The sequence below is a fragment of the Notamacropus eugenii genome, chromosome 1 (genome assembly GCF_028372415.1).
Source record: "Notamacropus eugenii isolate mMacEug1 chromosome 1, mMacEug1.pri_v2, whole genome shotgun sequence".
NCBI classification, from domain to species: domain Eukaryota; kingdom Metazoa; phylum Chordata; class Mammalia; order Diprotodontia; family Macropodidae; genus Notamacropus; species Notamacropus eugenii.
In genome coordinates this window covers 661,245,712-661,262,829 of record NC_092872.1, presented here as the reverse complement: position 1 = coordinate 661,262,829, position 17,118 = coordinate 661,245,712, and the positions used below count along the sequence as shown (strand labels likewise).

Sequence of the window (17,118 nt, the reverse complement as noted above, 5' to 3'; positions counted from 1 at the left end):
TCATGAAAGTTTTCCTATTTCTGTTCTCATTGATCTCCCTGAAAATCTTACAGCAATATGATCCATACCATACTATGTAATAATACAGTTTTCTTACTTGGTGTGTTCAGCAGCTCCCATAGAATGAATTACGATCTCTATATGGATGATTCTCAGCTTTTTATCCAGCCTTAACCTCACTCCTGACCAATCTCACATCACCAACTATCTATTGGACATCTTCAACTGGGGAATTCATTGATATCTCAAAATCAATATGTCTAAAACAAAACTCATTGTCTCTTTCCCCAAATCTTTCCTTCTTCGCCATTTCCCTATTACCACTAGGGTAACCACTATCCTTTTATGTACCCAAGCTCACAACCTCTGTGTTATCTATGAATCATTGAACGTAACCACCCTCTTATATCCAATGTGTCACCAAATGTTGTCATTTTTTGCCTTTACCACATCTCTCATATATCCTTTCCATTTATATAACTGCCATATAGCTACATTTCTTCATCACCTTGTTTTTGGACTATTGCAATAACCTGATGGTTGTTCTCCCAACCTCAGCGTTCTTTTCATTCCACTCTATCCTCTGTAACATTTAAAAAATTAAGGTAGCCTGAGGCACAAAGTTGCAAGCACAATTAATGTATTGGTTGGTTGGTTGTTGTCTTTTATTCTTGAAAAGACCAAAATGAAATCACTATGTTGGGGGCAAGGTAAAGTATATCCAACTATGGTTAATCAGACCAATACAAATCCAGAAGGCTCTTTCACAGGTAGGGTACAAATAGACCATATAAACATAGGAGTGGAGACAGCTCTAAATTTGTGCATCTCACATTTCTTTTGAGGTACCACAATTCTGCTTTGTTCATAGAGTATAGTGCCTTCTTTGATGTAAGCATACCATGCTGTGTTCCTGTGCCAGTGTCTCCTTTGTTTCACAACTGATACCAAGGTTCTTTAGAGAGATTTCCAGAGTATCCTTGTATCATGTATGACCTCCATGAGGGTTCTTGTCTTGTGTGAGTTTTCCATAAAATAATCTTTTAGATAAATGCCTGATTGGCATTTGAACAACGTGGCAGCCCATCAGACTTGTGCTCTCCATAGAAGAGTTTAAGCAGTTCAGCTTGAGAAAAGGCCTTGGGGTCTGGTGCCTTATCTTATCAGGTGATCTTCAGAATCTTCCTAAGAAAATTCAAATGGAAGCAATTCAGTTTCCTGGCATGGCCCTGGTATACTGTCCAGGTTTCACAAGCATGCCACAATAAGATCATCACAGTGGCTCTGTAGACCTTCAGTCTATTAGCTTTTCTCTCCCACACTTTCCTTCAGAGCCTCCCAGACAGACCTCTGGCAATGCATGTGTGAATCTTATCATCTATGTGTATATCCTTGGAAAGTATACTGCCAAGGTAAGTGAACTTATCCACAGCATTCAAAATTTCTCCATTTGCTGTAATCAATAGTTCCATAGATGTCTGGTTAGTGGAGAACCTCTATTTTCTTTGTGTTAATTGTTAGGTCAAAATTAACCCAAGCAGCAGAGAAATGATTTATACTTTGTGGCGTCTCAGCCTCAAAGGCTGCATTATCATTTTACTAAATGGCAGGGAAGGGAATGGGATTGAGGGAAATAAAGCTAGCAATACTAGCTGCAAAAAATTTTTTGAAGCAAATTTCTCTGATAAGGGCCTCATTTTTCAAAAATATAGAGAACTGAGTCAAATTTATAAAAATAAGAACCATTCCCCAGTTGATAAATGATCAAAAGATATGAAGTCAGTTTTCAGATGAAGAAATCAAAACTATCTGTAGTCATATGAAAAAAATGTTCTAAATCACTATTGATTGGAGAAGTACAAATTAAGATAATTCTGAGGTATTATCTCATAGTTAATAGATTGTCTATTAAATTACAAATATTGAAAGGGATGTTGGAAAAATAAGACATTAATGCACTGTTGGTGGAGTTGTGAACTGATTCAGCCATTCTGTAGAGCAACTTGGAACTATGCCTAAAAGGCTATATATAGCACCAGGCATATCCTTTGACCTAAAACCAGTTCTAGGTCTGCATCCCAAAAGAGATTAAAAAACAAAAAGGAAAAGGATCTATATGTGCAGAGATATTTATAGCAGCTCTTTTCTGGGGGCAAAGAATTAGAACTTGAGGGGATGCCCATCAATTGGGAAATGGCTGAACAAATTGTGGTATGTGATTATGATGGAATACTATTGTGCTATAAGAAATGATGAACATGATGCTCTCAGAAAAACCTGGAAAGACTTATATGAGCTGATGAGAAGTGAAATGTACTGTGTATAAAGTAACAGCAATATTGTAAGAACACTGAATGACTTAGCTATGCTCACAAGTACAATGATCCAAGACAATTCTGATGGATTTATGTCCCCAAAGAATTGATGGTGTCTGAATACAGATTGAAGTATACTTTTTTTACTTTATTTTTCTTGAGGTTTTTTTCGTCTGTTGTCTTTCACAACGTGACCATTATGGAAATGTTTCGCATGACTATGTATGTATAACCTATATCAAATTGCTTGCCTTTTCATTTTGGGGGTGGGATGGAAAGAGAGAAAGAGAGAGAATTTGGAACTCCAAATTTCAAAAATGAATGTTAAAAATTTTTTTTATATGTAACTGGGAGAAAAATAAAATACTAAATAAATGAAAAAAAAAGGTATGTCCTTCAGAAAGAGTAAGGGAAGGATATATTGAGAAATGAAGGTGGTGATAAAAATTAAAATAAAAAAGAATGTAAGATCAAAAAAGAAAGATGAGTTAAGTCTATCATAGTTGGTCATGTCACAATGCTGCTGTTACTGTGTACAATGTTCTGGTTCTGTTCATTCCACTCAGCATCAGTTCATGTAAGTCTTTCGAGGTTTTTCTTAAATCTACCTTAAGTCAAATGTTCTTAACCATTCTTGCATCATAGATCTCTTTAGCAATATGGTGAAGACCATGGACTTCATCTCAGAATGATGTTTTTATTATGTTTTTATGTGTTTTTACATAAAACACATGGGATTACAAAGGAAATCAGTTATAATGCAAATAGAAATATAACTTTTTCCCATTCTAGTTCATGGGAACCCTTGAAATCTATCCATAGACCCTGTGGTGGTCTGTGGACCTTAAATGGAATACCCCTGGAAAACAGAGTTCATATTTTATGCTTCTGTATCTTCAACAGAGTGTTTGAGGACATGATATACCTGATTAATAAATACCTGCTAAATAAATAAATTTATTGGCCTTTCTCATCCTTTCTACAGGACTTTTATGATTCAATAGACTTCTCTGAAGGGGAATTAGAAGCCTAAGCTAAAATAGAATGAGCTTCATGTACTTAAAACAAATCATTTAATCTTTTTACAAATGGTCTGAAATGATCTTCAAAGTACTAAACAAAGCTTTTTAACCTTTTTTTTTAGCAGAATTTCAAATTGGAATTCACGGCTGAGGTTTTTGATAAAAATTTTTAACATAACTTTTGCTTTCCTTTAAGAAAAAAAAAGTGTCTCCCTAGAACTGGGCTAAGACTTGAAAGTGAAGTGCTTACTAAAATAGCCCATAGAGCAGGAAGTGTTAAGTGTGCCTTCCTTGCGGGGTTTGCTACATAGAAGACTGGTTTAACTTAACTCCTTATTTACTGGTTTAAGAGAGGTAATAGTACTTTTAAATAAACCAACTCTAGAGAATTGCCTAATGGGGTAAATAGGACAAAGCCAGGAAAATGTTCATTTAAAAATATTAGATATTTTTTAGATAATAAAAATATTAGCTAAGAAGCTCAGAGGAACAGCTAACATGTTAGATCACTGATGGGACAATGGGGGCAGCTAGGTGGCACAGTGGAGGCCAGGCCTCCAGTCAGAAAGACTCATCTTCCTGGGTTCAAATCTGGCCTCAGGTACTAGTGTGTGATTGTGGGAAAGTCACTTAACACTATCTGCCTCAGGTTCCTCATCTGTAAAATGAACTGGAGAAGGAAATGCAAACCACTCCAGCCTTTGCCAGAAAACCCCAAATCAGGTCACGAAGAGTCAGATACAACTGAAATGACTGACCAACAACAAAAACAAAGATGAGACTTTCTAGGGATAAGTACAATGTCTTTCACGTAGGCTCCAAAAATCTTCTTCCTTCAAATTCAGTCAATGAACATCTATCTATTATGTGCCTAGCATGTGCCAGATACTGTGCTAGATGCTGGGGATACAAGTTCGGTGCATGAAACATTCTCTACTCTTGAGCTTACATCATAATGGAGGAGACAACAAGGACATTTATATAGAATATAAGGAATTAAATTCAAGGTAGTTTGTGAGGGTGGTCATTAGCAGTTGGACTTTATATAGAAAGGTGTTGTCTGAGCTGCATTTTGAAGGAAGAGGGGAATTCCAAGGCATAGGAGGGGAGAAATTCCATTTCAGGCACATCAGATAGTAGTGTAAAGATACTAAGATGGGAGACAGGGTGTCTTTGGTGAGGAGTAGAGAAGGCCAGTTGATTGTGTATTAGAGTGGGGTTTGGGGCATAAAGTAGAGACTAGAAAGATAGGTTGTAAAGGACACAACACTTGTCCCATAGTTGGCACTTAATAATTGTTTATTGTCTGATTTTGTCATTGTAATGACTTCTATCCCCTTTTTTCTACACATAGACCTACTACTGTGGTTCAGGCTCTTGCTCAGAATATTGTCATGGTACCCAACTAGTTTCTCTGCTTCCAGTCTCTTTTCTCTCTAATGCATTTTGAATGAATGAATGAAAAAAGCCCTTGTTAAGGGCCTACTATGTGCCAAGAGTATGTTAGCTGTTAATTAGCATGTTAGCTGCTCCTCTCACATACTCAAACATATTCTCCCCTTCAAAACCTCCAGTTTTCCTAGATGAACACCCAACTCCCATCACACTAACTACCCCTCTTAAACATCGCTATAACTCCCCCTCTCAAATTTGATAATCTAAATGTGATTTCACTGCATTTTTGACATAGTAGTCAAATCAATATTACTAAGACAGAGATCTGAACAAATCACTCCCTGACTCAAAAATCTTCATTAGCTTCCTGTTACCTACAAAATCCTCATGTTAGCAACCAAGTCCTGCCCTTACCTGGGCCCCCATCTACATTTCTATTCTTATTTCATATTATTCACCTTCACAAACTCCACATTCCAGGCAATTCCTATTAAGTGTTCTTTGAACAAGGTATTACATCTCTTACTTCTGTGTCTTTGAACAGATGGTCCTGCAGGCCTGCAATGTATTGCCAACTTACCTCTGCTTCTTAGGATCATTATTTTCCAGTTCATGTGCTAGCTATCTCCTATATAAGGTAATTGTTTTTTTTCCCCTGATACATCCAGTTATTAGTGTTTTCTCCTTCCTGGAGTCACTTTACATTTATTTACTTATTAATATACATATATTTCTCCAGTAGAATTTAATCTCAGCTTGGGTCTGTTTTCCTTTTGTCATTTATTATATTCCCCCAGTAGAATTTAAATTACTTGAAGGCTAGGACAATTTCTTTTTTGTCTGTACCCTCATCATTTAACACTGTGATGTACACATAGTAGGAGCTTAATAAACATTGTTGTTAAGTAAACGTTAGTGAAATTGACTTGAATTAGGGATGATGGGTAGAAGTTCTCCTTACTTCTAGTGCCTTCCTTCTGAGATCATGTACCATTTACCCTGCAAATATATTGTTTGTACATAGTTGTTGGAATGTTTATTGTCTCTCCTGTTATGCTGTGATCTCCATGAGGGCAGGGAATTTTATTTGTTGCTTTTTTTGTATATTGCTGTCATTGAGTTGTTTCAGTCTTGTCTGATTCTTTGGGACTCCATTTTGGAGTTTTCTTGGCAGAGATACTGGAATAGTTTGCCATTTCCTTCTCTAGCTCATTTTACTAATGAGCAACTGAGGCAAACAGGGGGTAGTAGCAAGCACTCTAGCACACCCAGGATGGCCTGCTAGCACAGGTTCTTTGATCTACTTTGCAAAAGGAAAGACAACTTTTAAAGGAGTCAACAATCTTGCTTTAATTACAGATATGTTTAGAGCCTGGGAAACTGAACTCCAGAAAGAAAACAACAAAAATCCCACTTTGCTTACTCTTACACAGGATTAAGGGACTTGCCCAGGATCACACAGCTAATAAATGTCTGGGGCAGATTTGAATTCAGGAAGATAGATCTTCTGGATTCCCAGTCCTCTATCTACTTTGCCACCTAGCTGCCCCTTCTTCGAATATACCCAGAACTTAGCAAAGTGCCTGGCACAGAGTAGATACTTATTAAATACTTGTTCACTTGATTTGGGATAAAGGGAAATTTTAGTCTTGATATAATGAAAACTTTAATAACATTAACATTGTCACAAAAGAGAATGGCTTGCTTTAGGGTCTAGTGGGTTCCCCCTCAATGAAGGTCTTTAAGCAAAAAGTTAGGTAATCATTCATCCAGTAAGTTACAGAGGCAGTTCTTGTTTGAGTGCATGTTGGGACTAGATAGCACCTGAGCTCCCTCCAATCTAGCCTCAGTGATTTTGGGAAGAATGCAAGAATCTTCTTCCAAAGAATGAAGTAACCAGACAGCAGGCCATGATACTTAAAGAATTGTCTCCTCTGCTAACTTTATGTATGAGAGGCCAACTCCTACTCTTCTATTACCATTTCTTCCCTCTAACAGTCAATAATCACCTTTAATTACTAGGTGAAATGTAATAAATTTAAGGCCCATCTATATGTTATTGTTCAGTCGTGTCCTACCCTTTGTGATCCTGGGGAACACAGCATACCAGTACTGTCCATGGGGTTTTCTTAACAAAGATACTGGAGTGTTTTGCAATTTCTTCTTCCAGTAGATTGAGGTTGTTGACCTGAAAACTTGGTTAAAGAAAAGGCAACAGGCTAAATGCATACATTTTATGATTTAATTAATTAATTAATCAATTCCCTATTAAAGACAACGGTAACATAATGCATCATGGAGCCAGAAATCTGGCTTATATACATTTTGCTGTGAGAAAGGAACTCTCCTAGTTGAACAAATCATAAATTTAGTAAGACAAGACAATTAACAAAGTAATGTTGGTCAGGCCTTGCGATTCCAGGCTGGGTAAACATATGTCTCTGTGACAAGGAAGGAAATCCCACCACTAGTGAGTGGCAGGCTTCCTGCCCTAAACAGATAACTGACAGGAAAGGGTAAACAAAGTTCAATAGAAATTACAACCTAAGATGTCTATATTTTCTTTACCATTAATATGCCATAACATAGTATATGTCTATAGATAATAAGATATAAAGGAAAGTCCCATTATTCAAGATAGTGTCTTAGGTTAAAGGTCTCCTAAGGAATGTAGAGTCAGCCTTGGCTGGCTTTGTTGACATAGGAAGAGGCACCCTCTGAGTTTGCTTCAGAGAGAACAAAGAGATTATTCCAAAATTTTATATTAAACATTATCAAGGTAAATGAGATTAAGTGACTTGCCCAGGGTTACACACAGCTAGTAAGTGTCTGAGGCTGAAACTCAGGTCTTCCTGACTCCAAGACAAGTTCTCTATCCAGTGTGCCACCTAGCTATCTCTCCTATCTAGCTGGACAATAATTAAAAAACAAAAAGCGACTTTGCATATCCTTTTCTTTTTATTGCTACATATTTTTTATTAATAATTATTTTATTTGTTTTCAGTGTTCTACAATCCATTTCATATATCTTAGATTTTTTCCCCTCCTTCTCCCTTTTTCCCTCCTCCCTCCTTACTCCCTCCCCAAGTCAGCATGCAATCTTATATAGGTTCTACACATACATTCCTATTACACACAATTTCACCTTAGTCATGTTGAATAGAAGAATAAAAATGAATGGAAGAAACCAAACAAAACACAACACAAAGAAAATGGTCTGCTTCATTCTGTGATCCAATTCTCTGGATGTGGAAGGCGTTTTCCCTCAAAAGTCCATTGGACATTTTTTAGGTCCTTGCATTGCCATGAAGGACTAAGTCTACCAGAAAAATTCCTCCCATACTGTGGTTGTTGCTGTGTACAAAGTTCTCCTGGCTCGGCTCCTTTCACTCAGCATCAGATCATGTAAGTCTTTCCAGGCCTCTCTGAAGTCTTCCTGTTCATCACTTCTTATAGCACAATAGTATTCCATTACATTCATATACCACAATTTGTTCAGTCATTCCCCAATTGATGGGCATCCCCTTAATTTTCAGTTTTTGGCCACCACAAAGAGAGCTTCTATAAATATTTTTGTACACATAAATGGGACGCTTTCCCATTTTATGATCTCTTTGGGATACAGTCCCAGGAGAGATATTGCTGGGTCAAAGGGTATGCACATTTTTCTAGCCCTTTGGGCATAGTTCCAGATTGCTCTCCAGAATGGTTGGATCAGCTCACAGCTCTACCAATAATGAATTAACATTCGAACTCTCCCCAATCTTCTCCAACATTTATCATCTTCTTGTTTTGTCATGTTTGCCAATCTGATAGGGGTGATGTAGTACCTCAGAGTTGTTTTCATTTGCATCTCTCAATCAAGTGATTTGCAGCATTTTTTCATATGACTATAGACAGCTTTAATTTCTTCTTCTGAAAACTGCCTGTTCATATCCTTTGACCATTTATCAATTGGGGAATGACTTGTATTCTTGTATATTGCTATGCATTTCTATGTTTCATTGAGGTGCCCCAAGCTGCCACTGCCAAAGGGAATGGTCCAGCTTTTCTGAAGAATGAAGATGATGAAAACCAACAAATGATGAGGGGCAACACATATGAAGCACCTACTATGTGCAAGGTACTGTGCCAGCTGAAAGGCTCCTCCTCCCTGTCCCCACATTCTACTGAAGGAACAGAACACATACCTAGATGAGCATAAGATGGGGAGGAGGTGAATGGGGCAAAGAAGAGGAGAACTGGAGGAGGGAGAAGGCCCAAACATCTGGGGGAAGCTATATTAAGGAGGCAGCAATTTCTCTTTCACTGTGGACAATTAAAAAGAAAACATGGCATTTTCTGAAAGGGGACACGCATTTATTAAGTGCCTACTATATGTCAGAAGCTCAGCTAAACTAAACATGATCTCCTTTTGGTCCTCACAACAGTGGGATGTAGGTGCAATTATCAGCTCCATTTTACAGATGAGGAAACTGAGGCAAACAGCAGGTAAATGACTTGTTGATGGTCATACAGCTACTGAGTATCTCCAGCAGGATATGAATTCAGGTCTTTCCGATTTCAGGTCCAGTACTCTATCCACTGTAACGTCTAGTTGCCTAGGCAGGTGGATGAATTGCTTTGGTCACTATGAAGTGACACCATCCTGGGTAAGAAGGGTGTTAGCCTTTTTTCAGCATGTTGAGGCAGGGGATCTTGAAAAGGTCAAGGGATAGGATGGCATTGAGATTTTTTAATTAATTAATCCTTATCTTAAAAATAATTTATATTATACAATACATATGATGTATACAATTATATATCATACGTATTATATAAGATATATATTATAAACATAATATACATTATGTTATAATAAATAAAATATAATAAATTAAATTAATTCTTAATCAAATTAACTAAAGAGTACTGTCATCTGTAGGGGCCCGAAGCGTGTCATTCTCCTGAGTTCAAATCTGGCCTCACACCCTTACTGGCTGTGTGATCCTGGGCAGGTCACTTCACCCTGTCTGCCTCAGTTTCCTCATCTGTACAATGAGATGGAGAGGGAAAGGACAACCCGCTCCAGTATCTCTGCCAAGAAAACCCCAGGTGGGGTCATGGAGAGTTGGAAATGACTGAAAACGACTGAAAAATGGCAAAACCCAGCGTCTGTCCTCAAGGGGCTCACGGTAACCCAAACTGCAAACACCTCCCCACGAAGAGCACACGTGCAGGGTGAACCGGGGCTCACGGACGGAAGGAGGGCCCCTGTCGTTCTCGCCCCTACCGTACAACCGCCCCTAGTGTCTGGGGCAGAATGTGAACTCAGGACTTCCTGACTTCGAAGGGCCCCTTTCCCCCTCGGTACGTTAGCTGGATATCAGGGAGTCGTGTCGGTAACTGGGGTCGCTTTTCTTGGCAGCCAAACGTCGTGACTCTAAGGTCACACCGCGCGTTACAAGCGTGCAGCTCCAGCTCTCAGCGGGAAGCCTCGAACCTCCCGAAAGCCTCCCACTTCCGGTGCCGAGGGGAGGGGGAGAGGAGCAGGAGCTCTCCGGGGACTCGGTCCCCAGCATCCGGCCAAGATCTAAGAGGCGGAACCTGGGGGGGGGGGGGCCGCGTCATCGAGCCGCAGCTTCCGTCCGCCTTGTGATTGGTCCCTTCTAGCCGCGTCCTCCCCGCCCCTCGCAGGGCAGACTTGGATGCTGATTGGACCTCCAGCTTGAATCATCAAGGAAGGCGGGAAAGAGGCGGGCCGGCGCAGGGTCAGGCGGGGTCGGCGGCGGCCGCTGGCGGGAGATTCCAACATGGCGCTGCAGCCGAAGGAGGTTCTGGCCATGGACAGCCAGGCCGAGTGCAGCTTCATCCGCTTCTTCCAGGCCATGCCGCCGAAGCCGCTCACCACCGTGCGCATCTTCGACCGCGGCGATTACTACACGGCGCACGGCGATGACGCGCTCTTGGCCGCCCGGCAGGTGTTCAAGACCCAGGCCGTCATCAAGTATATCGGGGTGACGGGTAAGGGCAGCCTGGCGGGGGGCCGGGGCCGCCTTCCCTGTGCTGGCCTGGGGTGGGACTGGGGGCCGGGGACTGTGGAGAAAACGCCCGGCGGGCCTCTGTGCTCCCGGGGCCACCCGGCGCATCCCCTCCCCCTTCTGGATGGGAGAACACGCCCCTTTCCAGACTCTCTTTGCATCCCAGCCGGGTCGTCACCCTCCGAGAGGGGTGAGGGGGCGGGGTGAACGCGGGGCCATTCCGACCACCCATCCTATTTTCGGTAAAGAACCCGCTTAGGCGAGGCGGAGCCGGGTCTCGAACCCAGGCCCTCTCCCTCCGTCCAATTCCATCTTTTGCGATTCACTAAGCATTTATTAAGCGCCTGCTGTGTGCCAGGCCCGGTGCCGAGCGCCGGCCTTGCCAAGGCAGGGGAAAGCGACTCCTGCCCTCAGAGAGCTTCCCCTCCACCTCTCGGGGCCCTGCCCCGCCCCCTCCCGCTCCGGGGTTCGGAGAAGGGGGCGAGGCCGCGAGTGGGGGGCTGAGAGCGTGCACGTGGCTTTATTATCTAGAATCGAATTTCAGACTAAAAGAGGCCTTCTCCATCGTCTCATCCAGCCGCCACGTCTTTTATCAGCCGCGGAGCCTCGATTTTGGGCCTGGCCGTGGCCAGTCCTGTGGAGGGGAAGGACTGACGCCTCAGCGACTCCACCTGGCTGCTAACGCAGTGGTCAGGGGGGATGCTGGAGGGCTGTCCCGGCCTGGGCACTCTGGCAGGGCTTTACCTCCCCAGAGTCCGGGTCCCAAGTGCCCCTCCCTTTTCTGATCACACTCATGCTTTCTGTCTTTTAAGTTTTGCTCCTGATGCTTTCAGGTGGTTTAAAGTTTGAAGAATCTTTATTTTTAAAGAGTTTTGGTCAGTTCATCCAGTCACCTTGCTGTAGACTTTATTACACCAAACATAAAAATAGTGCTTTAAGGTTTGCAAAGTTCTTTAAAAAGAGGACTCATTTTCACCGCACAGCACCCTGGGGAAGTAAGTGCTCATCTTTCTATCCTCATTTTACAGAGGAGGAAACTAAGACAGTGACTTGCCCAGAGTCACAAAGCTAACAGATGTCTGAGGGTGAATGGGAACTTCGGTCTTCCTGGTTACAGGCTCCCTACTGTTATAGCCAAGCATTGCATTTAAATGCAGTTATTGGGGGAGATTGGTATGTATTATAAAGTATTCAGTTATGAATGAACAATATATTTTTACCCAAGTCTGTAGCCTCTTGTAGCTGTCCAAGTTACCTTTTATACTGCTGTAAGTCAGAGAGTTTCATTGTAGACTAGGGTAAGCTTATTAAGCTCACTTTGTCCTGTCTCTAAGTGCCCTTCAGTCTAAACCCCACAGTTTAGCCCTGAATTATCTTCCCAGAATCCCCATAGCTATTCATTTCCTCGTCAAGTTTTCTTAGAGGACTTTTCCTCTAATTCTTTCAGTCCAGCCCTCCTTGAGAGCAGTGCTTTGTTCTTCAGTCTTTGTATCCCCGGAGTCCACACCCTGAATAAATATTTGTTGGATGGCTATCTGTACTGTATTATTGTTAGTTTGATCTGTACCTGGGATTTCTTTGTGGTGGCAGTTCCTGGTGGGGAAATTTACTCTATGGATGCAAATGGGCCGTAGCTTGAACCTTAATGTTTATAGAGTTGCTTGGGGGCACTGAGAGGTTAAACTACTTTTCTAGGTTAAAGCTTGACTTCAGGTCTTCTTGGTTTTGAGGCCTGCTCTTTAAGCACTACTCTATACTGTTATCAATGTTACACAGTTATTTGGTGACCAGAAATATTGTCAGGATGGGGTGACTGGGGTGTAGGGGTAAATTAAGCCTATTGAGAATTTGAAGTTTAAAGATGATCATGAAACTTCAGATGTATCAAATAAGAGGAAACTGAAATGTAGTTCTTTTAACATGTTAATGGGGAAATGCTTAAATTTGTTCAGTCTTAGTTGAAAAGAAGCAGCATCTTGCCTGTGAATTCAGTATTTAAGTGGGATAATAAAGGCATTATAAAACATAATTAATTGATAACCAGAAATTGGATGGGAATGCCTTAATATGAAAGTGTCCTGGCTTCCCCCCTTTTTATTTAAATTAAAAGTTTATTACGTTAGGAAAATAAAATCTGTGCATAGAAAAACCCATGAAAGGGAATAGTGAAGTAAGAAGATTTGGAAACTTGATTGGGCTTTGAATGCCAAACTAGAGCATTTAACTTTTATCTGAGAGCTATAGGGGAGCCCCTGGAGTTTGAGCAGGGGATTGACATCGTCAGACTTGTTCTTAAGCAAGATAATTTTGACTGAGGTGTGAAGAATGAATTTGAATGGAGAAATACTTGAGGTGGGGAGACCAATTAGGAGTCCCTGGCAGTTGCCCTGGAGTGAGGCATCCTGAACTAGATTGGTAGTCACATAAATTGTGTCAGGAAATGAGCACTCTGTCTCTGTTGAAATTAAGGTAAACTATTGTAAGCTACTGATGCTTAAAACTACACAGAAACTTTTGGAGTACTCTGTACTGTGGTCTCCTCCTTCCTACTGGGTCGACTGATGAGTGACCTAGGGGAAAGGCTGCTTTTTGAGGTCAGGACATTTTATTTTTTGTCTTTGTTCCCCTGGTACCTAGCACAGTGCCGGTTCCTTCCTTGCATGTTGTGATGTTGTTTTCAGTTGTTCCCTACTCTTTGTGAACCCAGAGGCCAGATTTGAACTCAGGAAAGTGAGTCTTCCTGACTGTACCCAGCTCTGTCTACTGTGCCAGGTACCCACCATTAATGCATGGGGTAGGTACTTAATAAATACTAGTTCAGTTTAATTCAAATGAATGCTGGTCTGTAAAGAGTGTTATCTTATTTAGTGTTGTTGGGTTTTGTCTTGCTTTTAAGTCTGTTTAAAATCCCTCCCACTATTTTTCATAAAATATGGCTGTTTGCTTTTGTTGTTGTTGTTCACTAGTTTCACTTATGTCTGAGTCTTCGTGGCTCCCTTTGGGGTTTTCTTGGCAAGGATACTGGAGTGGTTTGCTATTTCCGTCTTCAGTTCATTTTACAGATGAGGAAACTGAGGCAAACAGGGTGACGTGACTTGCCCAGGGTCACATAGCTAGTATGGTGTCTGAGGCTAGATTTGAACTCAGGAAGATGAGTCATTCAAACTCTAGATCTGGCACTCTGTCCACTATGTCATCTAGCTGCTCCCTTAAACCCTTACTAGTACCCTGAAGATGAAATACCTCCCTCTCACTCCCAGCCCCCCTCCCCAAGAACGACATCCATGTGCAGTTCTTTCACTGTACCATCTTGCATTAATTTTATGAGTATCTTGCTTCCCAAATGAATTTATTTAATTTTTGAAAAGTTTTATCGATGCTTTTTATTGTTATAACATTAATTTATGAGTATATTCTTTTTTCTTTACTTTCCCATAAAGCTCTCTCTACCTTAATGAAAAGTGGTGGTGGAAGAAGCAATTCAGGAAAAGCAACCAAGTCCTTAACCGTGTTTGACTGTATATGCATATATTTGCATATATATTTCATATCCGCAGAACTCTGTGGGAGGGAGTTATATTTTTTCAAGTCATTTCTGGAGCTATAGTTTATAGAAGGTTGATTTTCTTTATTTTCAGTTGTTTTTGTTTTACATATTATTTTTCTGATACTTATCACTTGGTATCAATGATATATTTTCCCCTGATTTTTTTGAATTCTTCATTTTGATTATTATGGTATAATAATATTGCATTATATTGATGAACTGAATCTTATTTACTTAGTCCTCCTCCAATTTATAAGGTCACTAGTTAGCCATGTGATAGTGGTAATCCATGTAACCTTTCTGGGCCCCAGTTTCCTCATCTATAAAATAAGGTGTTGAATTAGATTACTATGACTTTTCTATCTCTGAAAATCTCTGATCTCTCCTGAAAATCTTTACTATTGTGCTTTCCTATGTCAAGCCTCGTGGTATATGTGCATTGTAAGAGGTTGTAGGCCTGGGAGTATTCAGTGACCTGTTCAGTCCTAGCTGATGAGACATTTCTTTATGTTCTATCAGATTTAAGGATATGGGCAGTGCTTTCACATGTTTTTTTGTTTCATCTCCTGTATGCCACAAATTTTCTTATGAATTATTTCTCTTATAGTAAGTTTATTGTTTCAGGGAGTGATAGAGTTTACCAATGTTTACTAAAAAGGCAAGAAGAATTATTTTTGAAGTTATCACTTGAACTATTGGGCTATTTTATTTCATTTATGGGGCCTCCTTATGAGGGGAGACCTACTGTTGACACCAGGAATTTTTCTGTTTGTCCCTGTGTCCAAAGTATTCTCCCTCATCATTTCTACTCCCCGATTTCCTTTGTTTCCTTTGGGTCCCATCTAGCATTCCAGGAAGCCTTTCCCGTTTCCTATTAATTCTACTGCCTTCCTCCCTCTGTTTTTATCTTCAGTTTATCCTGTACATAGCTTGTTTGTCCATAGATGTTTGTATGCCGTCTCCCGGATTAGACTGTGAGCTCCTTGAGAACAGGAACTACCTTTCTTTGGATAGATGGGCATTTAGCAGTGTCTGGTGCGTAGTAATTACTTAATAAATGCTTATTGACTGATTGATTGTGGCATAGAGGTGGCTGGATTCTCCAAAACTGTGCCCACAGCTTGCAAGCCCTGGTGAATTCTCCTTTGTAGTGTAATTCCTGGTTCCTTTGTGGGCCCTGCAGACAGCCTACTGTCAAAGATCAGCAAGAAGCTCCTTCCCAGAAAATTTGTAATGCAGTGATGGATTTTAATGGTCATTGCAGCTTGGAAACATGTGACAGAAGAGGAGGGTTAGTGATTTACAGAATGTAGGCATTGCTAAGAGTTTTTGCAAGTCATGCTTAATGCTTTTTGTCTGATTATATTTGTTTTCAAAGTAATGTAAACTGAAGTTTTGAGTCTTTATTATTTTGATTTGTGAGGACTTGAACTTTTTTTTTTGCTTTTTGTCTATATACAGTTTCAAATTAACTTGAAGTATGCTATTTCTGTCTTTTAGGTGCAAAAAAACTGGAAAGTGTTGTGCTTAGTAAAATGAATTTTGAATCTTTTGCGAAGGACCTCCTCTTGGTTCGTCAGTATAGAGTTGAAGTTTATAAGAATAAAGCTGGGAATAAGGCCACCAAGGAGAATGATTGGCATGTGGCATTCAAGGTAATTTTTTTCTTGCAGAGAAAAGTGGAAAGAACAATCTCACAATTGTAGTGCTGCTGCCATTATTAGCAGTCTGTGCCATCTGTGGCAACAGTATTCCAGTTTTTCTTGCACAATGCCAGCTCACAGCAGTAGAGGTCCCTGGCAGTGGTGGCAAGGAGAGGGATAAAGGAAAGAATTTTCTAGCAAAAGTACTGGCTGGGAAAAGACAGACCCTTGGGGAATAGAAAAGTTCTTGCATCTAAGCCAGTGGGAAGATGAATCCCAATTGTGATAGCCATTCCTAAAGAAGGGTCACTCCTAAGTCAGGAATTCATAAAGTTGTCGTATGTCTAAATTGGCCTTTATGACAATCTGTACTCTTAGACTGGAAATGTTAGATTTAATGTAACTTATGTTATTTTGTTGAAGAAAGACATGGCAAACCACTCCTGTATCTTTGCCAAGAAAACTCCATGGATAGTATGGTTACACAGAGTCACAAAGAGCTGGATGTGACCAGATCAGCTGAATAACCACAATAGCGAATTTTATTAAATGACCTATTTGTTTATTCTTCACTTAGGTCTTAAAACACTATTTTTCTTGGAATATTGGAACTATTTGTTTTCACAGGGTCATTTTGTAAGAGCTTAACAGTTACTGTGGCCACTTGGTAAGAACAGGAGGTAAGTTAGAGAGTTCAGCTATGAGTGACCTTGGATGATGAAGCAGTAGTGCCCTTGATTCCCACTGACTGTCTGCCCCACAGTTAACAAAGAAAGTGTGTTTGTGACATCTGGGTCATAGTTGGTTACTCTGCACTGGTTGAATAGGAAGTAGACTAACGTTAAATTCTTAGCTATAAACTTGTTTTTTAAGCAAATTTTAATACCTAATACCCATAGTTATAGCAGAATTTCATCACAACATGAATTTGGATATTTTAGGGATCATATAGCATACCCTGAAACATAATTTTATATAATGAAAGCTTTATAGAACATGCCTACATTACTGACCATAACAATTCTTATTTATAGAGAATCTTGTTTATAAAATACTTTGTTTAAAACAGTTGGTGAAATAATGTTTTGTCTCCATTTTACTGATGGAGAAACTGGGACTTGGAGATGTCAAATGACTTTTTGCCTATCATCACATAGATAATAATTTTTTAAATGA

General features: G+C 40.3%; 1 protein-coding gene across 2 annotated transcripts in view; it reads left to right on the top strand.

The window, feature by feature from the left end:
• Positions 1-10,454: 10,454 nt before the first annotated feature.
• MSH2 (mutS homolog 2) overlaps positions 10,455-17,118 on the top strand; it is a 71,727-nt gene continuing 65,063 nt past the window's right edge. The window contains exons 1-2 of one of the 2 annotated variants that reach the window (XM_072635653.1): positions 10,455-10,735; positions 15,800-15,954. In XM_072635653.1, coding sequence (XP_072491754.1) covers positions 10,525-10,735; positions 15,800-15,954 — 366 coding nt within the window. In that variant the 5' untranslated portion in view covers positions 10,455-10,524. The remainder of the gene's footprint in view (positions 10,736-15,799; positions 15,955-17,118) is intronic. The other variant, XM_072635655.1, reaches the window with a different exon arrangement.